We start from the raw sequence: 26,744 nt of genomic DNA on the forward strand, positions 1-26,744 counted from the left end.
TGTTTTATTACCTCTGCTTGTACTTTTCCCCTCCTTTCTAGGATCAGTTTCCATTCCAGTGAAACAGGGATGGGAAGTAACTTCATCATCTCTGAGGTCCCTTTCAAGCATAGCCTGAAGCTCCAGGTTTATGACAATGCTTACCAGGTTTTTTTTTTGTTTATTTTCAATTTTCCAAGTTCACCAGATTTGCCATGTACTTCCAAACAACTAAATAATACCAATTTTATTCAGAATTACTTTGAGAATCTCCTAACACCACCCTTTGAAATGCAAGCTGACGTCTTGAGTGTGACAAAATGAGATTCGTGACTCACCATGTAAGGACTTGACTATAATTAAATAGCTTATGACCTTTAAGAGAGATAACAGTCTACAGCAAAGCAACCCAGTGGCTTTCCTCAAGCAGAAAAACACATGGTTCATCTCTACCTATCACATCCAAGCAGCAGAAACACTTCCGGGAACTATCCACTCAGCCAGCTAAGTCTTTAACACTTAAACCTTACAAAACAAAATGGAAAGCCAAACCTCACCCCCACCCCACCCGCAGCCCTTATCGTCTAAAAGATACATCCTGGGCCTCTCTTGTGTTCATTTCTTTACTGTGTCACCTCAATGACATTCAATTTTACAGGAGGAATTCCACATAAAAGGCTCTCCCTCAGTCTCACGTGCAGGTCACCATCCTAGAAACACTGAACAACCTGCCGACCCTCACGGACCGGATGCACTCGCTCCTCTGCCAGTCAGGAGACTTGGGAGCCACTAACCCGAGTATACAGGCAGTGAAAGGGGGTCTCGGATCTGACACCCCAGACACCACGACTCATTCATCACTGTGACGTTAGTAGCTGACACCTTCCTACAATGGAGATCACAGGATTTAAAGTACAGTGAGTTGGTCTTATCCTAAATGGCCCCCTTGTGGGAGCAGAGCCCAGATAAACTGCTACGGTTGTCAGAGGAAACAGCACTTTGAAATATCAGAATTCAAGTCCAAGAGAGGCTGCCTCAACTCAAGAGAGAAAACTCCTACCAATGTCTTGTAGCCACCTTGGCGTGTCTTCAGAAATCTCATTTGGGTGGGCCACTCCTTGATTCCGTGTTTGCCAAATTTTCCTTCCCATCTTGGCACAAGGAGTCCATCCCTGACTTTCCCAGCATCTGGGATTATGAACGTGTCCTCATGCAGACTGGCTTATTAGCACTCCGAGCCATCAATGCGTCACCTACATGGCAAGGGAGGCCCTGGGAGCCTCACCTAGTTTGGATCACACTTCCCCTCTCCACGTTCCCTCTCACTGCAGCCTGATACATGTGACTCTCCTGGAAGGAAGCCAACACCACTAAACAGCTGGGAGACTGTTTGCCTAAGGACCAGGATGCTAGAGAAAGAGCCTCGTGGTCAGCCACTAGCGCAGAGAAAGCCCAGCCCAGGTCTGGGTGTGAGGGAAGCGGGCTGCAGACAGGGAGAGAGGAGTACCAGGATCAGCGTCAGCGAGACCCCGCCCCGCAGCCGCCGTGCCCACCCGGGCTCCCGGCACAGCGGTACCTGGCTGTCTGCAGACTCAGTGGACTCCTCTGGGCTCCGCAGGGATGGGTTCGGCAGGCCCTGATCCAGCTCTAAACTCTCCACTGCGGTTTCACTTTTCCTTTTTCCTTTCTTCTTTTTCTCCACTGGGGTTGGTCCTTGCTCCTTGCTACAAGGAGAAATTCAGAATTAAAACTGTTGGGCAGTTCTTAAAGCTAAGATTTCTCATGTGATTCAAGTTACAAAGGTACATTGTGGAATTCTGGGGCCAGGAGAGGCTTTAATGGGAAAGCAACAAGAGTTTCCTGCCAGAAATTTGCAGAAAAAAGGGAAGAAACATCTACATGGGCTGATGTAAAATTCACTTTTTTTTTACACCCCATCACAACTACTGTAGATATGATTAATCTGATATGAAGCAAAATGATACAAACACCTCCATGCCCCCCCAAAAGCTCCACTTTCAAATAAACATCTTCTCTAGGAAGCTGAATTGCTTCACAGATATTGAGAATCATCCACTTTCAAGCTCCCTTTAAATTACGTGGGAACATTTCCCTAAGCCATCACCATCTATTGAGAATCATCTATGTAAGACTCAGAATGAGTGCTAGGAGTTCAAAACTGAAGACAACACTGCCATAGCCCTTGAGGAGGTCACAGGGATAAAATTCCCATCACCCAGAGACATCACCCATGGCAGGAGATGGATGCTCCTGGAGAGAAGTGGGGATGGGCAAAATTCACTCTGCAAGGCTCTGCTAAGATGGCAACACCTCTAGTAAGTCTTTTTGGTTCCTCCTGGCTGATAAAATCCCTTTTCTACACTTCCAAGCACCACAATGGCTTGCCTTGTGGCTCAGTTGGTAAAGAATCCGCCTGCAATGCAGGAGATCTGGGTTCCAAGTCCATGGGGTCCCAAGGAGTCGGACATGACTGAGGAACTTTTACTTTCTTTCAAGCACCTCAACTGTGCTTTGCCTAAGGCATTCTAACTTTGATCTTTCACCAGTGTTGGTCATTACACGTGACACCAGGCTCAGAACTAAACAGAACCTCGGATACTCTGCAGTGACTTGATCAACATGTGCTGAATGGAGGAACAGTTTACGCTTCTTTGCACTCTCCCATCAGACACAGGGCAGTATGCGCTTCAGTTCTGTATTCCTCACAGCGAGTAGAAGTCTTATGCCTAAAGCATACCAAAGATTCAATAAAATATTCACTGGTTAGATGGATGCGCTAATGGATGGATGCAACTGGGGAGATTTGGGAAAAACACACTTGAACAAAGATACACACAGAATTTTGATAGAAGACAGTAATAATAATAATTACAGCTAATTTGTATGTAACACCTACTACATGCAGGCGCAGTTCTCTAAACTTCTACATGTATTATCTCCTTTACTCTTCAAAGCAACCATTTAAGGCAGATAGGATTATTATCCTATTTTTATCAAGAAAAACAGTGAGGTTAAGATTTCCAGGGTAACACACTAGTAAATGGAAGAGAAAGTGTTTAAACCAGGCACGTGCGTAACCACCAAGACATTCTTGGGGAATGGAAGAGTGTTAGACTCTTTTAGTAAAAGACAGTCTGTGTGGCTGGATGACAGGGCAAGTGAAAAGAAGCACTACGCTGATGAAGCTGGAAAGAACCCAGGGGTACGTGAGGCTGAAGAGCTCAGACTCATTTTGCATGAAAAGAGCACGATGGCAAGACCGGGCAAGGGAGAAAGAAGACTCAAGCGAGATGTGATCAGTGAAAACGCAAGGGTGTAAGTGATGTGAAAGATCCGACAGAAGCAGAACCAGAAAGTCTTGGCAGAAGTAGTGCCAATAAGTCTCGGCAGAAGGTGGAAGATGAGGAAAGAGCCACGATTACTGGTACCTCCCACCAGGCGAGGTACTGCAAGGTGTGGGGGAAGACAGGGACAGAGACAGAGACGGAAGATCCAGTGGGACAGCACCCGGCGTGAACCGTGGGGTCACGGTGGGACCGTGAAGTCCCAACACCCTTCACCCTTTCACGTGTGGATCACTCATCAGGTGGGCAAAACCCCATTCTTACCCTTGATTCCATAGGCTGAAGACTGGTGTGCCTACCTGTCAGCAAAGTTCTTTATGAGATTATTTTGATCCAAACTGAGGAAATGAAACTCGGGGGGTGGGGGTGTGGATCAAGGGAGAAAGTCTACTTGTTACCAGTTTCAGGACAGAAGACTCCGGTGAAAAGAGTTTTAAAAGATGCTAAATTAAAAAAAAAAAAGATGCTAAATTTTCACTGGAATATTTATCTCATGTTAGGTGGTTTCTCACTAAGAAAATTACATCGCAATTTATATTCTACAAAGCACTTAAGTCTTTCCTGTCTCGGATAACTGTAGCAACCGCGATTCTGCGAGGGGACCGGGACAGGTGGGCCTCATGTTCCAGTTGTACAAACAGGTTAAAAAGCACAAAGGCCCCAAAGCCAGCCGCCAGCAGAGGCTGGTGCTCAGCTCAGCTGACTCACAATCTCCTTGCTGTTTACATTGTATCATGTTTCCTGCCTCCTTTTTTCTTTTTAAATCCCCAGTCTCCCTTTCAACAAATGCAAAAACTTTTAAATTTCTCTTAATCTTCTTGGAATTTCAAAATAATCACCAAAAGCATTGGTTACAAAACACTTCAATAACTCAGATATACAAAAAAAAAAAAAAATCACAACTCCATAGTTGATTCTCTCAACAGAAGAAGGTGTGTGCTTCATTTTTGGGACACACACTTAGAGATAGTAATATAGTCACCAGAATAATCACATGCTTGGAATCCCATTTAATCTTCTATAAAATCTTAAATCCTTCCAACATTTGAAATCAATTTTATCTTTCTACGAAATATAGCTTCATATTGGAAAATTTTATCTACGTCTGTTTAATCTCCATTTTAAATATTCATTATATAGATGGGCTAGAAACATGTGCTTCATTGTGAAAATATCCTGCTTAAAACTAAATTAAGCTTAAGTAAACAGAATTAAGGAATAGAACCTCCTCAAAATACTAAACCTTACTATAAGACGTGTATATGTTTGCCTTCCACGTTTTCAGACACACATTAAATGATGTCAAGGAGAAGCTACAGTTAGGCCCCTCCAAAGTCAAGCCTGGGGCACCTCAGGTTTCCTAACCAGAGGCTGGGTGTGGGGTCGGGTGGAGGGAACACCTTCTTAAACATACATGAGTAAAACAGGAGCAAGTCTAGGGATACCTGCTTACCTATTTGGGGATACATAAGAAGATACTCTATCTGAGACACCTTCACAGTGATTTTCTGAATGTTATCTTTGACAAAAGAATCAATTTTGATTTTCAAAACTTTTTGCTGGAGCTCTTCTGATAAAGACAAGTATCAGGAAGAAAAGGTTCCCTGTGAGCTAATAATGGGACTTCAAATAGGGTATCAAGAAAATACCGCCTGAATTCATCCTCCAGGAGGAAGACTAGGTGAAATGTGTTTTCCCCATCTTCGGAATGAGTTTTGAAAAACTTACACTCGAGTTTTAACCCCTACTTTGCTACAGATGGATTTGGACCGTGAATGTACTGTTTTCTCCTTGGAGTTCTAGGTTCTTCAAACATAATAGTCAAATAATATGCAACAAAATTATGTATGTGTGTACCCTTTGATCTAACAATTCCATTTATAGGAATATATTCTAAAGATATACCTCCATCAATATGGAAACACATATGCATGTGGTTATTCAACACTGTTTGATAATTTCAAAATAACGAAAAACAACCTAAATGTCCAAACCTGAGTGATGAATAAATGAAGATACATAGAAAGGAGTACTTTGCAGCTGTAAAAACTATTAAGAAAGAATTCTACAAACTACCATGGAATGATTTCTAAGATATATTGTTAAGTGAAAAAAGTGAAGTGCAAGAGTATACTAACATGCTACTTTTTATGAAAGAATAAAGAGAAAATAAGAAACCTTGCATATATTTACTTATTTTACAAAGAGAGACACAAAGAGGATAAACCAAATAAAGCAAGGGGTATCTTTTTATATAGATTTGACTTTTAGAAGCATGTTACATATACAAAGAATTTTTTTTTAATGAAATGAAAACAAGTTGAAATAAATGAAATGAAAAAACATAACCACACACAACAGATGGAAAAAGAAAATCTCATTAATTTATAAACATAGTATCTGACTATATACTTTCAGTTTAGGGGAGAAGTGAGGAGAACAGCAAACAAAAAGTGAACTCTCTTTGGTAGGCGTGTAAGGGAAGCAGTTCTGAAGCCATTTTAGCTGTGGTAATAGGATTAAACAAATTAGTAAATGTGTTGACGTCAGCAGCTGTGGTTCTCACCCAGGAAGACGTAAATAAGAAATGTTGTAAGGCAAGGAAGAGATTGTGGGATGAACTGGAGGCCTCACTGTGACACATGCTTTCTAAGATAAGTATCTGTATGAACACATGCATATAAACGTGTACACATGCATTATGAGTATATTTCGTGTGCATGTAGATATGTACCCATGTGCAAGTACATATATGTACACGTGTTTGTCTTGTGTATTTCCCCCTAGCTTTGACAACTGAGAAAGCCAATAAGCAAAGATGCTCCAAGTGCAATCTGCACGCACAGCACTCAGATTTTGGTTTCGAATTCCAAAGTTCTGCACAAAAATGACTGGTTCCAAGAGAAGGAAGTTATAAGATCATCCTGAAACATCTTGTGTCTAAAGTAAAGGGAGTGGCCAAAAAAGCGAAGGCAGCATGTCAAAAGGGCACAGGAGTCGGCTAGGAGAACTCTCATTGGTCAAGACAGGGGCCATGTGAGCATGAAAGTAATTAAGGTCAGTAATGAATTATAAGCTGTTGAAAATGATAAGAATCCGCACCCATGGTAGACAGACAAATAATGAATAAATGAGGGGGAAAGGAAAGCTCCTGCTTATTATACAATCCAAACAGCAAATGTAGATGCAGTGGTGGAGTTGGAAAATCATTTTGTAACCACTATAGTCAAGATAAGTATAGTCCAGAACCATCAAGAAATGCTAAATCTGGGGGGGAACAACTTGAAGAGACACAGGATATTTGCATGATTTTAAGCGTGTCTCTCAAAAGAAAAAAGAAAAAAAAAGCGTGTCTCTCCATAGACTGTACGGAAACAAAAGCAGCAACTCAACAAATGGTTATGAAAATGGCATTACTCTTAGAAAAGATACACTGGAGCATTTAGGGATAAAAAAGCATGATATTTGCAACTCATCCTCACAATGGTTGAAGAAAAACCATATAAATTATACACACATACATAAACTACTCTTATATATACCTATACCATGGCTAAAGTGGACACTGATTGCCCAGCACCTTTTTGCTGATAACCAATACTGACCCCCAAACCATGAGAGTAAGCAGAAAGTCAGGCTGGGCTATGGTGTCCTACTCCTACCGCAGGGATTGGTCCAGGGATAGACACACGACCTAGCAAGGCCAAAGGTGGGACTCCTTCCTTTAAAAAAAGGACTAATTTCTGGCAGGAGTGGGCAGGAAATGAATAATCTCTTTCCTCGTAGGTCCTAGGTCTGTTAAGCTATGAGTCCAGAGTTATGGGCAGGCACAGTTCAATCTGGAGAAGGAAGGCAGTCGTCAAAGATGGAGCCAACATCCAAAGAGGCTCAGGAAGGATGGAGGACAAAGACTTCTGTGGAGTTCTTGACTGGAGCCCCGGGTTCTGACTCCCTAAACCAGTGAACCCACTTGTTACTCTTTTTCTTAAGTTAATTCGAGTTGGGTTTATGTCACTTGCAACCAGTGCGGTTCTCATAATACAAATGCCTAATACTCTCACCGTTTAATGACACTTGAGGCCACATCAAAGCAATCTAATTTTTATAATCCTTGTTTTTCCAGCTTTCAGAGTTAGAACAAATTACATTACAGGGAAAAAAAATGGCAGACAAGATTTTAGAGGCTCAAAATACCTATTTTTAGTAATAAAACTCAACTTGATTTTATAACATATATCCATATATCCACTTTAAAGAAAGCATCGATCATGTATTTATGACATGCAAGAAACTCCCAACATATAAACTGTACCATCCATGCATGACAAGGATCAGGTATGACCAACAGCAGTTCAATAGCAGCCCTCAGCCCCAAAACACTCTCACTCCTGTCTACTGCTAAATCTCATCAGCCAAGATTTTATACATCTTGACTCCCACAGTTTCCATTAAAAGTACGCTTTTTTGAGGGGAAGGGATAGTTTAGGGAGTCTGGAAAGGACATGTGCACACTGCTATGTTTAAAATGGATAAACAAAGTGTAACCCTGCTCGGTGTTATGTGGCAGCCTGGGCGGACGTGGGTCTCGGGAGAATGCACACATCTATTTGATACTCATCTGAAACTACCACAGCATTGTTAACCAGCTATACTGCAATACAAATTAAAAAGTAAAAAAAAAAAAAAATAGAGAGAGAGAAGAAAAATAAGTACCCTTTTTGCCTTCCATGTAGAAAATTATAGTATTAATCACAAGACAGATTTCCTCAAACTCTCCTCCCAGCTCCATCTCCAGTTCCCTACCTCCAGCTTTCTTTGCTTGAATTGAGAGTTAAAAACTAAGTGCTGGATCTGAGTACTAGGAGAAAAGTCTTGGTGCGTGTCAGAACACTGTCTGAGATTCATGGCTATGAGTCTTTTATTAACTTTCCCCATGGATTCCAGGTATTGAAAAATTTTTATCTACCTGACAAACTGCATTATTTCAAAATGATTCATCTCCTCATTTTAACATTAAACTTGGCAAAATGCTCATCGAAGTTTTAGCAGGAAACAATCAGTTACTTCCACAGTGAGTTGCCATAATCCCCAAATTCAGGAGGACTGAAAATAGCACATGAGGCCAATCACTGCTTCCACAAATGTGCACGCACCTGGGAGCCCAGCCTGGGAGCCACTGCCCTGCTCAGGGAACGATGCTCCAGAAAAGCTTCTAATCCGGGCCTTGCCACAGCCTCGGAGCCTCTTCTAGGAAGGACAGTACTGAAATCCTGGACATTACTCCAGAGAGCTCATTTGCACACTTAATCCAACTTTTACTTGTCACCCATATTCATTCCATCTATACACGCAGAGCTGACTTAAGCACAGATTTTCAAGATATTGGTTAAAAGAAAAACACACCCCCGAAACTAATGGTTTTGGTGTAGATGGAGTCATCTGCAGACATAATGTGAACCGTATCTCCCCGTTCTCAGAACCTCTAAGCACATCATTAGCATCATCAAAAAAAAGATCATGCAAGTTTGTGATATCCTAGCCAAAAAAAATGAAACAAAAACATTACAGGGACTTCCCTGGTAGTTCAGTGGTTAAGAACCTGCCTTTCAATGCAGGGGATGTGAGTTCAAGCCCTGGTTCAGGAACTAGGATCCCACATACCGTGGAGCAGCTAAGCCTGCATGCCGCAAACTAACAGAGACCAAGCGCTCTGGAGCCTGAACACAGCAAGCAGAAAATGGGTGCCACCTTGAAAAGCCCCAACTAAGACCTGATGCAGCCAAATAAATAATATTTTTTTAAAAAATCACATACTTGTAAGATGACAAGGCAGAGTTTTAACAAACTTATTAAAAGTGATCACAGCAAATGAAAAACAAATTTTTTTTAACATAGAAGGGCTTCAAATGAAACATACAAGCCATCCCTACTTGCACCAAATCCAACTTGCCAGAGATCTGCTCCTGACGGATACCTCTCTCACTCCAAACACATTCCTGCCTCTAGTTCTTTATTCATCAACATTAAGCAACCGCTACACACATCCTGTCGTGTCCGACTGTGCGACCCCATAGACGGCAGCTCACCAGGCTCCTCCATCCCTGGGATTCTCCAGCAAGAACACTGGAGTGGGTTGCCATTTCCTTCTCCAGTGCATGAAAGTGAAAAGTGAAAGTGAAGTCGCTCAGTCGTCTCGGACTCTTCGCAACCCCATGGACTGCAGCCTACCGGGCTCGTCCGTCCACGGGATTTTCCAGGCAAGAGTACTGGAGTGGGGTGCCATTGCCTTCTCCGACACACATCCTAAAGTTGATCAACTTAGATCTTATATATCACCCCTATTCCTTTCTCTGCTCAAAATTTTTGATGAATGAGTGTGGGCAACCATGTTTTAAATTTTTATTTGTTCTTTCTTCTTTTCTGACTATTCCTTTTTCCTGATTACACATTTCTTGTTTTGCAGACATGATATCGATCATCTTGGATCTGAGGACACCAATTTAAAATCTTTATGACTTCTCTGCCTTGAACTGTTTTTTTCTGAGGGCAGCTATCCTGGTCATTCCTCTTTTTCCTGCTGCTCTGCTGCTTCTCCTTATGGCCCGAGGATCTCTGGGGGCCGATTAATATTTAGCGTGAAGAGGGGGATAACACAGGGGCCGGTGAGGCTCCATGCAGCTGAGTTAAGTCACTTTCTCCGGCAAGCCTCACCCCTGAATGGGAGGTCTGACCTGGGACTCTGCATACACAAGGGGCCGCCCCTCTCTCCCCCTTTCAGGGGTTTGGGCAGGGAACGGCAGAGAAGCCTGCGCTCCTGTGCCCCCTTCCTGTGGACGTCAGTCTTCCCAACTGAAGCCTAGACCCGCTTCCAGCGCAAGCTGCTCAGCATCCTTAGAATAACTGTCTGACTTCAGCCTGGAGCTGCCAGATCACGCAGCCACTCTGCAGATGGTCCCCGACCCGCCACTTCCAGTGCCGGCCCCTCTCCAGGGCTGCCGGGGCCACCATGAGAGGGCAGTACTTCCACCTCTGCTGCAGACACGGCTCCTGCACGTGCTCTGATTGGGGACGTCCTCCACGGCATTCACCCATCAACACTCGACCAGGGGCCCCCCACATCCGGAACTTCATAACACCTCCCATCTTTGAAGAATTTATTCCCTTCTGTTCTTCCTGTCATTTCATTAAGTGAAAATCTGGTGGAAAAGGGAAAATAACAGCATGCTTGATCTACCATTTTAAAACTGGAAATCCCCCAAAGAATGGTTATTTAAACATCACATTGCTCTAAGTCTTTTCTCATCTATTAATTCCTTTAATAACTGGCTCAATTGCTTTAATAACACAGTACTCTTTCAAGGGACTCCCTAGACCAGAACTGAAACACTTTTTTTTTTGGCTTGTGGGATCCCAGTTCCCTCAGTGGGGACTGAATCGAGGCCACGGACGTGAAAGCATAGAATTCTAACCACCATGTCACCAGGGAACTCCCTGAAATACTCTTAATTCTCTAAATCCTTTCGGCTATTCTATACATTAGGTTCTTTCATTTGTTTATACTTTTGCCTGTTTTGGGAACACCTGCAAGGCTGTTTCTCTAACTTGTGAAAGTTCCTCGATGGCAAGGCTCAGAGATACCTCTGAGGCATCTTCCTTCCTCCACTGTCCAATTCCCAACAGAAGCGCTCATTAGCGAAGCAAAGTACGCAGGAAGTAATACATACATACTGGATAAATAAAGGAGCAGGTATTCATCTAGCATTACTGTTTAGTAACTGTTTCCTTGTGGACCGAGTAAAGGTTTCCTATACCCCAGACCCTAATTCAGAAAGCTCTGAGGGGACTTCTCTGGTGGTCCAGTGGTTAAGAATCCACCTGTCAATGCAGGGGACACGGGTTCGATCCCTGGTCCAGGAACTAAGATGTCACGTGCTGTGGAGCCACTAATCCCATGCCCCACAACATCTGAGCTCACATGCTGTAACCAGTGAGCCCACACACCCTGGAGCCCCATGCTCTGCAACAAGAGAAACCACCGCAGTGAGAAGCCCGTGCACCGCAGCTGGAGAGCAGTCCCTGCTCGTCCCAACTAGAGAAAGCCCGAGCGCAGAAACGAAGACCCAGTGCAGCCCAATTAATTAATTCTAAAAATTATATATAAAAAGAAAATCCTAAGAATTACAGAATAAGCACTCCAGGAGCTCTTAAAAAGACAGGAACAGAGACTTGGTCCAGAGCTTCAGAGGTGGGTCTCTGACATTATCATTTAGTTTTCTTCCCTACTTAACAGAAAGCCCAGTAGGTTCTAAGCGGAGGGTGTCTACTCAGAACTCATTTATGTCTTTATATTTGTCTTCTCTGTCCTAATAAAATGATCAGAATGTAAAAACAAGTCTCCCAACAAAAAGAATCCTGTCAATGAACTCTCTTGAACCTAAGTTCAGCCTCAATAACATCTGCACTCTAAACAAAGGCAGGTGATTGACCTTCAGTGAGGCAGAGCTGACCTGGTTGAATTTTATTACTCCTCCTGCATCACAGTTCTTAGCTGACTCACAGCTCAAACAGTTATATAATCAGAAGGTTTGGGGCTTACCTTTTTCGAAGCAAGCATCAAAGAAAAAAAATCAGAAAACGTAAAACCTTTCTCCCAGGATGTTATCAAAGATATTGGACTTGGGATAAAAATCTGCTGTGGGTTGACAGATTCAAACAAATGGGGGTAAAAAGCTGAGCACAGAAATTAGGACTAGTCAGAGTATTCATTTCAGCTTTTTCATTCCTAGCAGATATCACATAGCCCTTCACTTACACCGGCATACAGATTCATTTCTTGACTTTTGAGAGAGAATATAAACCAGTCCCAGCTCTGATATGTGTGGAAATTCCAAAACGTATATGCTCTGTCCTCAACCAGCAACACGGACACCAACACTCAAGACCCTATTACAAATGTGACCTCCCTGTCTGTCAAAGGGCCCGGCTCCTGGTTTGCAAGGGCAACTCAAAGGGCCACAAACCTTCCCCTCAGATTTTCCCTGGATACTGAGCAGGGCCCGACAGCTTTGTACACACTGGAACTGCTCGTCTTTCCTGCTCACCAAGCCGCGCTTTAATGCCACGAAGTTGACTTTTACTAAAGGCCGTTTTCAAGAAAGAAAATACAAAGTTCATAGGCACGCAGAAGTGTTTGATGCAAAAAAAAAACCATTGAGGATAGTATCCATTACATCATGTGATGTTGCTCAGTGAGAAATTTCTTTCTCAATTGGTAAAAATCTGACCTGCCTGACGAGCTGGCTTTTCTAATCTCAAAGCATTTTCCCAAAGCCCTTATCAATATTTCCTGACCCCGAAAACCTGCCTATCTCTGAGTCCCACGCTGCAGCTGTGTGGGCCATGAGTGTCCACAGAGGCACAGGTGTGTGTGTGTGCTTCTAAGAGTATTTGTATCTCTGTGTGTCTTCTCATGCCAGCGGCCCCGTTCTCATTAGGAAAGGTACTATAATTTTAAAAAAGCAAACTGTACTGGTGAAATTTAAATTTCAGAGTCAGGGAAATGACAGAGAATCTAAATCAGCTTCCTGGAGGAGCTTCCTGCTTAAGTTTTATAAAATAAAGGAGTGAACTAGGCTCACGCTCCAAGGTAGCTTGCAGGTAAAGGAAGAGAGGGTCGGTTTTGTTTTTTTAAAGGCTCATGCTGCCTGAGTTGTTTTTATCCACTAAGCAATAAGTGAGTATTAGTCACTATTAATTATCATCCTTGAAAAGGAAAATTCGCTAGACTCTATCATCTGTTGAGGAGAAAAACTGTGTTCAATTATCTGCTGCCTCAAATGCAAAGAGAAATAGAACAGGAGAAGGTTGGGGTCATCTTTGTCCCTGAGAGGATCCTATCGAAAGTGCAAACTGAAATTCTGAAGAAGAGGGGCCGTTTCCTACAAGTAAAAATCAGTTTCTCTGACACTGGGATCTCCCCACTACTATCCACTGCAATCTTCCCTAGCAAGGCGAAAAGAGGCGCAAAGCTGCAAAGAATAAAGTGGGTTTTGTGGTCAGGGGAGCCTGGTGCCAAATCCTGACAGTGCTGCTCATTAGTTTGGTGTCTTGGACAAATTACTTCGAAGTTTTCATTCCTAAAATAATAAAATTTATGGGATTACAATATTTAATTATAACTACCTACTGTTATTTAACAATGAGAGTGACTGTATGGTAACTTATATGGCTCCTGTTTTGGGGAGAAGAGCTCTAACCATTTGTTCTAAGAAAACAATTATATATATATGTAATACTTTAAAATAATATATAAACTACACAAACACACACACACGCCCTTCTAGGTGTCCAGCAACCTGACAGACCCCTCTGCTGACAACCTCGGCTGTGTACTGCAGCTAGAGAGTAGTCCCTGCTTGTCACAACTAGAGAAAGCCTGTGTGCAGAAACGAAGACCCAGTACAGCCCAATAATTAATTTTAAAAATTATATACAAAAAGAAAATCAAGGCTGTATATTGTCACCCTGCTTTATTTAACTTATATGCAGAGTACATCATGAGAAACGCTGGGGTGGATGAAGCACAAGCTGAAATCAAGATTGCTGGGAGAAATAGCAATAACCTCGGATATGCAGATGACAGCACCCTTATGGCAGAAAGCGAAGAAGAACTAAAGAGCCTCTTGATGAAAGTGAAAGAGGAGTGAAAAAGTTGGTTTAAAACTCAACATTCAGAAAACTAAGATCATGACATCTGGTCCCATCACTTCATGGCAAACAGATGGGGAAACAGTGGAAACAGTGACAAACTTTATTTTTTTGGGCTCCAAAATCACTGCAGATGGTGACTGCAGCCATGAAATTAAAAGATGCTAATTCCTTGGAAGAAAAGTTATGACCAACCTAGATAGCATATTAAAAAGCAGAGACACTACTTTGCCAACAAAGGTCTGTTCAGTTAAAGCTATGCTTTGTCCAGTAGTCATGTATGGATATGAGAGTTGGACTATAAAGAAAGCTGAGCACCGAAGATTTGATGCTTTTGAACTGTGGTATTGGAGAAGACTCTTCATAGTCCCTTGGACAGCAAGGAGATCCAACCAGTCCATCCTAAAGGAAATCAATCCTGAATATTCATTGGAAGGACTGATGCCGAAGGCGAAATTCCAATACCTTGGCCACCTGATGTGAAGAACTGACTCACTGGAAAAGACCCTGATGCTGGGAAAGAGTGAGGGCAGAAGGAGAAGGGGACGACAGAGGATGAGATGGTTGGATGGCATCATCGACTCAACGGAAATGAGTCTGAGTAAACTCTGGGAGTTGGTGATGGGCAGGTAGGCCTAGCATGCTGCGGCCTATGGGGTCGAGAAGAGTTGGACATGACTGAGCGACTGCACTGAACTGACAACCTCAGACAGAAAGTGTGGTGGTCCTGACCTTGGGCACTTCACTTCTGTTGAAGAGACACATACATCTATGAAAATTCCGGGTTATGACTAAGAGACAGCCTACGGCAGAGGTTAGTGTACGGGACTGGGAGTCAGGACGTATGAATTTATGACACACTCTTGCAAACAAGTCACTTCTCTGTGGGTCTCTGTATCCCTAGCCAGCAATGCGCCAGGGCTGCACTAGATGTCTTTTATTCAAGGTCCAAAACTCTTGATTTGTGATGCCAGTGAGGCCCCAAGAACTGTGGGATGGGATGCTCTAGCACCAGGTGTGGGAACTCTGTGCAGGAACTGGGTGGGATGTGAGCTCAGAGCTGAAGAACGGGAAGGACTTGGGGATATTGAGAGGGATGATACTGAGAGGAGGACCAAGGGCATAATGTTGAAGAGTGGTCCAGAGGGGGAAGGAACCATGTACCTCATTTAAGGGCCTATGAGGACTTCCCTGGTGGTCCAGTGGTTAAGAATCTGCCTGCCAATGCAGGGGACACAGGCTCCATCCCTGGCCCGAGAAAACTCCACGTGCCTCAGAGTAACGAAGCCCATGCAGCACAACTACAAGCCGGTATGCGGCAGCTACTGAAGCCACTGCAATGAGACGCCCCAAACCCCAACAAGGAGTAGCCCCCACTCGCCAAACCAGAGAAAGCTCGCGCGCAGGGCAGTAAAGATCCAGTGCAGTCAAAAATAAATAAATACAATTTAAAAAAATTTCATAAAGGCCTAAAGAGGTCAATCTAGCTGGAAAGGTCTGCTGTCAGAGACCAGGCGGCAAGGAGAAGTCAGACCCCAAAGGGTTTGGGGAACAGACAAAGGAGCCTGGATTCTATGCTGGAAGCAGAGGGAACAATCAGAAGTGTCTGAGTAGGTGCGCCTGTTAGAGGGAATCCCACTTCCCTGTCCCCAAGTCTTCAGGCTTCCCTGTTCCTGAGAAGGGAACGATACTGGAAACATACTTTATCCCTTCTTATAACTCCTCTCACTTGCCTGACCTTCTCTGATGGGGACCTACGGGACTGGAGAGACTGAGAGGATGAATAAAGCATCCACGGCCCACAGTCCTCCCTCTGCAGGGCCGCGCCTGCAGTGCTGGTGGGTGAACTTGACCGAGGGTGTACCAAGAAGCCCGATTCTGGCCGCAAGCCATTGCAAGTGTTTCAAGACGGCCTATCAGTCATAGAGCTGCTAACTCCATCTCCATCTCTGTGGATGGGTTCCCAGCTGATCTGGAATGGAGAGAGGGAAGATTGACCACCACCGCCAACTATAAACACAAAAAATGAGGTAACAGTGGGGCTTCAGAAAAGACAAGCCAGGCGACAGCTGGCAACATGGACTAAAGGAAGAAAAGATCGGAAGTCCTTAAATCAGCTGTGAAGCTCCTCCAACAAACCAAATGTCCCTTGAATCATCTGTAAGCTCGGAGTGCGATCCAGGGGCTAATCAATAAAGGCTCAAATCAAAACATGTACTTAAGCCAATCTGCCAGAGAGTAAATCAAAGAACACAAAACATATGACTTAATTATCAACACATTTTTTTTTTTATCAATTAATGTCCTTTCAGAACTAGAACTGCCTCTGCTGACGAGTGGTGTCGTAAGTTAAAGGAGCCAAAGCAGCTTTATAAATATAAAAAGGACAGAAAGGCTCAACAGTCCAGAACTGGACCTGGGCTACATGGAGGAATTCCATGATATCTACTGGTCAATCTTTCACTGCTCCCACACCAAGGGAGGTGGAAAGCCTCATGGATCTTGTGCACATTCCTAAAGGGATAACCAGCCCAATTTGTCAGCGTCTTCTCAGAGGGTGTCTCCTGGATTTCTAAACCTCAATAGCATCTGCTGTCTTCTCAGCAGACTCAGAAGCACTTATCCAACTCACGTATATTTTATACAGCTTCATTAGATAAAAATCAATTCCCTTAACACTGCTATGAACACATCTGACACCCAACCTTGCTTTGTCTTCCCTGATGGCTCAGTGGTAAAGAATCTTCCTGCGATGTAGGTGATGCAGTTTTGATCCCTGGATCGGGAAGATTCCCTGGAGGAGGAAATGGCAACCTTCCTCCAGTACTAGAGGAATGGCAACACTCCAGTATTCCTGCCTGGGAAATCCCATGGACAGAAGGGCCTTGGCAGACTACAGTTCAAAGAGTCAAACAGAGTCAGCTATGACTTACCACACAACTTGCTTTGTGAAATGTCTCCTCCAATTGCCCCAAATAGAATCTATGACAATGTCTATATACTTGTTGCCTTGTCTCACATAAAGTAAACATGAATTCCTTTAAGAAGAAGTTGATAAAATTACAAGCACCAGAGACTAGTAACTAAAGTGAGCCCAGATACCTCTGACTTTCTCTTGCCTTCTAGACACAAACCAAACTCCTTATTAGAGCTCTCAGACTTTCCCCTGATGGCCTTTATTCTAAAACATCACCCTGGAGGATTCTTCGTTGTTTCCTGTAATAACGAAATCAGTCACACGACTAGCTCATGTCTGAGTCTCCCTCTTCACATGCAGCTACCCTGCAGAACCACTTCAGCTTCTCCAAAACAATTTGGAAGTTACTGGCGAAAGATAGAAATTCAACTCGGACACCCCCCCCCCCCCCACAAGCCACCCCACCCACATCAGAGATGAGCTTGTGTGCACTAGGTTCACTGAGAAAGTGGTTCAATGGGCTTCTGAGGTGGCTCAGTGGTAAAAAATCCACCTGCCAATGCAGGAGATGCAGGAGACTCAGGTTTGATCCCGGGATTGGGAAGATTCTCTGGAGGAGGAAATGGCAACCCACTCTAGTATTCTTGCCTGGGAAATCCCATGGACAGAGGAGCCTGGTGGGCCACAGTCCACAAGCTCGCAAAGAGTCAGACATAACTGCACACACACACAAGTTGCTCATTAGTCAGACTCCTGATTTTACTGACTTCTCTTGACCTTCTGGGGAGGTTAGTTTATGTCCATTTGCTGTGAACTACATTCCTGGGATCCCACCCAAGCCTCTGTGATAAACAAAAGGTAAAATCCCCTGCCAGGCAGAAGGGAGTGAATATTATAAGGCAGCTTTAACTTGGATTAGACAATTACCCATCTGGTCCCAACAGACTGTCCTTCTGAAAATGAACCGAACCATAAAATAAATTCAGAGTTGTGGTACAAGGCATTCTAAAATGCTTTCTCTCTTTAAAACTACTTCCTCTATGCCTGACCCTGTACAGGACTGATGCCCCTATTAGTTTAAATCCTGTTAGCAACTGAATCAATTTCTGCACCTTTTATGGGTGCTCCCAGTCTATATTCTGCCTTGGCACTTAGAACTTAAATTCCCCTTAAATACAGAGGAGTTCTGTATGACCTCAGAGAGTTTAAATATTTTCCACCAAGAATTTAGAAACAGACAGAACAAAAGACATCACATTTGTATGCATGCGTGCTCAGTCGCTCATTCATGTCCGACTCTTTGTGACCCCAGGGACTGCAGCCTGCCAGGCTCCTCTGTCCCTGGGATTCTCCAGGCAAGAATACTGGAATGGGTTGCCATGCCCTCCTCCCGGGGATCTTCCCGACCCAGAAATCGAAGTCATGACTCCTGCACTGCAGGAGGATTCTTTACCACTGAGCCACATGGGAAGCCCACTTTTGTACAGCGATGACAAATATTTAGCTCCCTGAATAAAGAGTATGTTTGGATCCTGACAGGATCTCTAGCCAGGGCCCCCGTGGTCACCTCCTGCAGCCAAAGCATCCCCACGCCCTCTTTTTTCTAGACAGGTCTCTACACGGGTCACTGTGGTCTGTCTCCTCTGGTTTCCCTGACTCACCATTTCCTGAGCACCTGCTGACATGTCAGGCACCGCGTTAGATGCCGAGTGAGACACAGACCAGGAACGCGCCGGCACTGACAGCTCGCAGCCTAGGGAGTCCTTCTGTCTGGAGCTCTGCACACAGCCCTGGCTCTCCCGGACCCCCAGCACACACCCCGGGACTGTGCACCCCTCACCCCTGACAGCTGCCCCTCTGCTGTCTACACGGCTGCAGCTCCCTGAATCACTGTCCACCCCATACACACCTGTGACGCCCCTTCCCCGACACCCTGCGTGTGCTCACATACTTTAATTCTTCTTAATCCACAGGGGATGGCAAGAAATGGCAGGAACAATATTAATTAAGGCTATCTTCCTCTCCTCAGGAGCTGAGGAGGTGGCTTACTTTGGCTCAAAGTGGGGAAGCTCTGTCCAGGGGCTGGAGCCCGGCCAAGGCCAGCCAAGCCGTGGACGCAGAGCCCAGGGCCGGGGGCGGGAAGAAGGGGACGCACCTGGCCTTCCTGGACTTCGTCCTGGCCGCAGAGTCGGGGCCGCCCCTCTTCTCTTTGGCCTCCCTGGGGCCCGAGGCCTCGCGGGGCTTCCGCGCCTTCTTGGCACCGTCCTTCTGCTTGGGCTCCCTGGGCTCCTTGGCCTTCCTGGGCTCCTTGGCCTTCCTGGGCTCCTTCAGCTCTCTGGGCTCGCGCTTCCTCTTTGGCTTGGGCTCCCTGTCCTTGCTTCCCTTTGCTGCCCCTTCCTGCTCCCCTGGATCCTTTTTCTTACGTTTCTTCTTCACGCCTGTACCTCCTCCACCACTGTCCTCCATACCATTATGGGACGCCGTTTTCCTGGGGAAAAGAGGCCCGGCCTCCTCTTCAACGGCGTACAGGTCCTTCTGGGCTGGACAGTGACTGGCGACATCTTCAATTTTCTCCTCCTGGTCAGTGCTGTGGTCAAACGGGGAGGGGGATGTGTAGTCAAAATTGACAGAGGCATCAGACATTGGGGAGTGATTCGGAACTTTTAGACTTGACAACTGCAAGAGAGAGAGACAAGCATGGTTATTCTTCCACTGCAAGCTTCACACAAACAGTGATGTCAACGGTGAATGCATGGATCTATTCGGCATCTCCTGAGCGCCTAAAACATGGCAGTTCCTCCTCTGCTCAACCACAGGCATAGAGCAGCAAACAGGACGCTTTATTGAAAATATCTGCCTCTGCTTGTGTAGAGCAGGGTCCTGGTGGACCAAGTTGTTGTTAGCATATTATGTAGGAAATGTGTATGCAAAGATCTGAAGGCTTTCCATGTTTTGTGCAGAAATCTGGAACACCTGTTTCAGCTACATGTCTAGAACCGGCAACAGCAATGGCCTCCCACAAAACAGCTGAAGATGACACCATGCTTAGTTGCTCAGCCGTGGCCGACTCTTTGTGACCCTGTGGACTGTAACCTGCCGGGCTCCTCCATCCATGGGTATTCTCCAGGTAAGACTACTGGAGTGGGTTGCCATGCCCTCCTACAGGGGATCTTCCCAACCCAGGGATCAAACCCAGGCCTCCAGCAATGCAGGCAGATTCTTTACCATCTGAGCCACCAGGGAAGCCATAGAGGTCACTAGCAGACACGAATCCTGGGCATGCTGCTCTGATCCAGAGCGGCATTTATCACGCCGATATACAAAGTTACTGTTCAAGTGTGCTCCTGGGTAAAGCTGATGTCAGCAGGGTGATAAGGATGTAGGGTCAAGCTCAATGTGTGAGATTTATTTATTTCCCCCAATCTTCGATCTCACGTATCATCAAGCAGCATCAACATTCAGCTGGTTTGGTTTTCAAACAAGAACATCTGGTCACTCAAGACTGCACCTTTTCTTTTTAACTTAAAATAGTGTTCTGTATGATCATCTTAACTTTGTCACCAGACTCAGCACCAGATAACTTTTGAAAGTAAAAGTTGCACAGTCATGTCCGACTCTTTGTGACCCCACGGACTGTACAGTCCATGGAATTCTCCAGGCCAGAATATTGGAGTGGGTAGCCTTTCCCTTCTCCAGACAATCTTCCCAACCCAGGATCAAACCCAGGTCTCCAGCATTGCAGGTGGATTCTTTACCAGCTGAGCCACAAGGAAAGCCCAAGAAGAGTGGAGTGGGTAACCCATCCCTTCTCCAGGGGATCTTCCAGACCCAAGAATCGAACCCAGGCATTGCAGGCAGATTCTTCACTAGCTGAGCCACCAGGGAAGCCTTCCAATGATAACCTTTGGCCACTTATAAACAAGTCAGTAACCATATGGGAGCATGCTCTACTGTAACAGATGCCTATAGAAAGTGTCATAGGTGCTGAAGGCAGCCCTAAAAAGGACATTTCAAAGCTGATTTGGAGCATTGCCAAATAAACGTGCAGCCTCCTAACACCACTTTTAAGGAAACATCCCTTTCGAAGCAGAAGTTATGTCTCATATTTTCAGGTGTGGTGTCACAGAGAACATCTGTCATTTCATAACCACACTAAGGTTGCCAGTAATCTGACAATAAAATGGGTGCTAGTCTCAGGAAATGAAATCACACACGGAGGACCTGGAAGAGACAGGCAGGCTTTCTAGGAGGATGGTCACAGTCACCACTGGGTGACGGCGTAGCATCGCCCCGTCTGGGAGTCGCCTGCTCTCTTAACGGGAGGCCCAGCCTGTGTCGCAGGGCGCGGACGCCTGCCGGGTGCTGTGGCTTCCCTCTGGCCTCCTGGCCACCCCGTCTCTGCTCAGACTTCCTGGTCCAGCCTGGGAGTGACGGGGTGCAAAGCCCAGCTGCTTCTTTCCCTCTCGTTCTGCCCAGCTCCCTTTCAAAGCCTGCTATTCCCAAACACAACACTGAGAATCCCAGGAGAAGATGATGAAAGCAAAGGAGGATTTTTTTGGACTTTTATCATAAACACAGCTCGGCGTCATAAACAAGCCTAAATCCAGAGGGAGCTGGTCATTCTGGCAGGACTCACTACTTAGGGGGTGAGGTAGGGGGACAATCCAGTGTGACTACCCCACTGCTGATTCAGTACTTAAGAGGGTTTAGGAAAATCTAACTAAACTTAAAAGAAATTTAAATCAATCAAATGTAAGGAAGTGATTTAGATGGTAAATCTTATGTGTTTTCTACCACAATAAAAAGACACACACAAAAAAAAAGTAGGGAGGGAGGAAGAAAGAGAAGAAAAGGAAGAGAAAGAAAGAAAGAAAAGAGAGCAACAAACTCAAGGGTACGGTAACGGACCCAGTTAAGGCTGGGATCCTATGAGCACTCTACCATCCCTGAGATGTTATTAAATTCTGTGCCCGGGACACTCGGCCCTCAGGGAACAAGTTTTTGCTTAGCATGCAAGGGTGGACATGCTGAAAAAGGCAGAGACACACAGGTGTTTCTTCAAAGAGGCTTTAAAAGACAACACACTGAAGGCCTAATGCTACCAAGGCAGTCCTCCGAAGCTCAAAGTGAGACCCTCTCCTCAGTTCATACCTCGTTAAGGTCTCTCTTTGGGGGGCTCTCCAGAAAGCTGAGCAGGTAGCTCGGGCAGGTGTGGGGGTACCCAGGTATTCAATCATTAGGCAGTAACAGAAACAGCAGCCAGAGCTACTGAACACACAGCAAATGGAGATACTCAGAACTATGCAAAGCATGTTTCATGACATCTCCAATCTTTTTCAACAACCCTGAAGGCTTATTAGCACAACGATGTCTATTTTGTATAAAGGGAAACGGAAGATTACTAATTGATGCTAAGTAATGTGCCCAAGGCCATACAACTAAAGGCCAAAGGAGCCTGGATTGGAACCCTCTGGCCAAAAGCTAATGTTGGTTTCTACGACACCCCAGGGAAGCAGACCACCAGACAAGCATTAACTACACTTGGTCAGAAACCCTAAATGTGATGGTGTACTCAATTGCATTGGGAAAAGATCAGGTTCTTTATAAAACTAAACACGTACTTACTTGATGTCTTAGCAATCTCATTCCTGGGAATCCTAGAGAGTTGTCTAGTCCACCTCTCCATTTACAGAGAAAATAATCTGTCTTTGAGATTTAGAGTTGTTCTTTAGTTGCCAAGTCTGTGTCGTACTCTTTTGTGACCCCATGGAGTATAACCCTCCAGGCTCCTCTGTCCATGGGATTTCGCAGGCAAGAATACTGGAGTGGGTTGCCATTTCCTCCTCCAGGGGATCTTACCAACCCAGGAATTGAACCCTTGGGTCCCGCACTGGCAGGCGAATTCTTACTAATTCTTTACCGCCGAGCCACCAGGGAAGTCAAGAGGTTTAGAGAGAAAAGTCAGTTTGTCAAGATATATTCCTAGGCAGTGGCACAGCTGGGACATCCTGGAGGGAGAAGCGAAACCCAAAACATGAGCACAATCAACCAGTGTTTAAAAGGGGGAAGTATCCCAAAAGGCAGGTATTAGTAAGCAAAAATATAAAATTATAATCTTGCAAGTCAATAATCCCTCAGAAATGCTTGTTTTTTATTTTCAAGAGACCTTGTTGGGAGCCTGGAAAAGATATCTTCTGAGGATTAAAAATATAAGACAAAAAATATTTCTTCCATGTATCTCAAGGTCAGCGGGGGCAGGGAGGGGGGTAGGGAGGCAAAAGAGTATAAATGACGTCTCTGTTTCAGCTTCCACCAAGAAAGGCACTAAATTACCCCTTTTGAAAATGGCCTTAAAAGGGACAGACGGCAGATGACCAACCACAGGAACAGTAACATTTTATATTACACTGACAGCTTAACCAGAATCACGCATCTAGGGATGCCAGGATGAAGCTGAGAGAGATGGATAAAACACGCATCAATGTTAACTCCTAAACCACGCTGATAGTAATAAAACATATTTCTTGGACTCAAAATTGTCAATCTACAATATTCCTGGAAAAGGCACTTAAAAGATATGAATCTAGATAAACAGGTTCCCAGACAGAGGTCCAAGGACAAACCTGGGTTGTTCCCCTTAAGAATCACTCAAGTTCTTGAAAATCAAAACAGACTCCAAGAAAATCATCCATGCTACAAAATGGAGAGACCCTGAAAAAACTGTGCTAAGTCAAAGAGGCCAGGCACAGAAGACCATATATTGTCTCATTCCACTTACATCAAACGCCCAACACAGGCAAATCCATGGAGACATAAAGGAAGGTATACGGGGTTGCCAGGGGTTGAGGAAAGAAAAAAGTAGTGTCTGCAATAGGCATAAGGTTCTTTTCGGGGTGATGAAAATGTTCTGGAATCAGACAGTGGTGATCTTTACACAATCCTGTGGACAGACTAAAACCACGGAATTGCATGTTTTAAATATGGAATTTATAGAATGTGAATTATCTCTCATTTAAAAAAATTCAATATAAGGATATACTGACAAGGGCCCTCTCTTATGTTGCTAACGGGAATATCAACTTTTTTTTTTTGCTGCAACACACAGCATATGGGATCTTAGTTTCCTGACCAGGGATTGAACCCATGCTCCCTATAGTGGAAGCATGGAGTCTTAGCCACTGGACCACCAAGGAAGTCCCCAGTGTTGACTACTGAAAGTCTTTTTGCGGGGGAGAGTAGCAAAAATACTAAAATTTTAATCATGGATATACTTTTAAGTGAGTGATTTCTCTTTGAGAACATAAACTAAGGGAAACATTTAGAAACTCCAAAGTTTATATGTAAGAACATCTGATACAGAATTGATTTTTAATAGAGTAAAAACAAATATCCTATTTAAAAGTAAACACAGGGAATTCTCTGGTAGTCCAGTGGTTAGGAGCTCAGCGCTTTCACTTGGGTTCAGTCCCTGGTAGGGGAACCAAGACCTCACAAACCACGCAGCATAATCAAATAAATAAATAGAATATAAATACCTTATTTGTCAATCTTTAGGAAAATGCTTAAATTAATAGCACATCCACATAGAATAACACTACATAGCCATTATTAAACAAAGTTCTAGCTGACATTTAAAAAGTGTCCACAACATGTGGGGGGAAAATATATATATATATATATATATATATATATAATCTAATCTCATTTTTAAAAAATGCAACATCAACAATAGCTTTTTAAAATAAATTTTAGGACACATACCATCACTATGTCTGGGAGATAAGACTGTGGCCAAGTTTCACTTCTTTTCCCTAAAACTTTCTCAAAGTTATTTACCTATTTGTCTTTAACTGTTTCCCATGATTAGAAGGTAAACTTTGTAAGACAGTGACTTTGTGGTGTTCCCCAACATTTTTGTGGCTTATAGTAAAACTCATGTGGTTATTGGATGAAATGAATATTTTCAATTTGAGAAAAAGGAAAAAAAGTCTACAAAATTGTACATGAAAGCAAAAATGAAAATACCTGTGTACAGAAGAACAGAAGAAAATAAAATGTTAACAGTCATTTGAGCCTGTGCAAATTTGCTGTTTTGTTTTTAAAATAAATAGACATCTAGATTTTCAATACCGAGAATAATACTTTCACGGTATTTGTCATAGACAAACTTTTCACATGGATGTTTAGCAGAAACAATTTAAAGACTTGAATGATAAACAGGAAAAACTGTTTGCCAGACAATTCATGCTCCTCCAAGTCATCAGGGCACAGTGCTCTCTGCCCTGGGGCTGGGCGGGCCTCCGCACACCCGTCGCCCAGAAGCTCTTCCTCCGGCTTCACCCCGGCAGTGAGCGCCCGTGGGGCCTTGCTGTCAGTCTGCTTCAGGGCCTCCCACATTCCCCCGGGAGAAGAAAGTGTTCTATGTGGTGCTGTTTAGTCAACTCTTTTGCAACCCCATGGACTGCGGCGTACCAGGCTCCTCCGTCCACGGCATTTCCCAGGCAAGAATACTGGAGTGGGTTGCCATTTCCTTCTCCAGGATATCTTCCCCGCCCAGGGATCGAACCCACGTCTCCTGCATTGGCAGGTAGGATTCTTTACCACTGAGCCACCAAGGAAGCCCATGCTCTATGTGCAGACTTACTTAATCTAAAGAAATCAGTTAAATATAAAATTAAGCAGAAAAGCTAACTAAGTTTGAGACCTGTCTTTTTTTTTTTAAGTCCAAATAAAAAAATTAAAATACAAAATAAGAAGTAATTGCTCCTATTAACAAGTTGGGTCTGTGGACATTTCAGGTGGCAAACCTACTTCCCAATTAAAATTAGAATTGTCTATTTTTGCCTTCTCTTTCATCTGACAGAGTATTTCTCATAGTTACCTGACTGTGGAATACAATAAAGACAGAAAACCCCACAGAGCCTTGCCTTTTGATACTGCAGTTGCACTGGGATGCTCATCATTCAGCACAAAGATTTGTGCTGAGATACCAAGACTCATCTGAGGAGAGAGAGTGTCAGTGCGTGAGTGTGTGCCCCTCTGTGTTGAGTGTTCCCCCTGCATTCAGCATATTCATCTGAGGAGCGAGAGTATCAGAGAGGCAGGGTGAGTGAGTGAGTGTGTGTGTCTGTATCAGAGAGAGAGAGTGTGTGTGTGTACCCCTCTGTGCTCCTTGAGTCTTCCCCCTGCATTCAGTATATTCATCTGAGGAGCGAGAGTATCAGAGAGGCAGGGTGAGTGAGTGAGTGTGTGTGTCTGTATCAGAGAGAGAGAGTGTGTGTGTGTACCCCTCTGTGCTCCTTGAGTCTTCCCCCTGCATTCAGTATATTCATCTGAGGAGCGAGAGTATCAGAGAGGCAGGGTGAGTGAGTGAGTGTGTGTGTATGTATCAGAGAGAGAGAGTGTGTGTGTTGTGCCCCTCTGTGCTCCGTGAGTCTTCCCCCTGCATTCAGCATATCCAGTCCTTCTGCACCTAAGAGTCCCGTGCTCTGGGCAGTAAAGCAGCCACTTCCATCCTGTCTCTTCTCCCACAGTCACAGCCGGTTAGCGCCAAGGGAAGAGTTCAGTTTCAGGGATCTAAGGTGGTAACCTGTGTGTCCAGGAGGCTCTTGGATCTACTTTCCAAGGGAAATGTCCAGAAGAGTACATTGGACTGTCCAGTAAGAATGGGTAAAGAGAGAAGAAGGAACAGGACCTAACCTGAGGAACACTAATGCTTATGGTTCCCAGAGGCAGAAGAACCTACACACCGTGTGAGAAGGAGCATCAGGTCAGTG

General features: G+C 44.4%; 1 protein-coding gene across 7 annotated transcripts in view; it reads right to left on the minus strand.

The window, feature by feature from the left end:
* The window catches only part of CHD6 (chromodomain helicase DNA binding protein 6), a 192,036-nt gene that overhangs the window by 106,337 nt on the left and 58,955 nt on the right, over positions 1 to 26,744 (minus strand). For all 7 annotated transcript variants that reach the window (XM_065922021.1, XM_065922024.1, XM_065922022.1 and 4 more), the window contains 2 exons: positions 19,124 to 19,644; positions 1,556 to 1,703 (listed from right to left, as the gene is read on the minus strand). In XM_065922021.1, the coding sequence (XP_065778093.1) occupies positions 1,556 to 1,703; positions 19,124 to 19,644 (669 nt within the window). The remainder of the gene's footprint in view (positions 1 to 1,555; positions 1,704 to 19,123; positions 19,645 to 26,744) is intronic.

Source organism: Muntiacus reevesi, chromosome 2, assembly GCF_963930625.1.
Source record: "Muntiacus reevesi chromosome 2, mMunRee1.1, whole genome shotgun sequence".
In the NCBI taxonomy this organism is placed as follows: domain Eukaryota; kingdom Metazoa; phylum Chordata; class Mammalia; order Artiodactyla; family Cervidae; genus Muntiacus; species Muntiacus reevesi.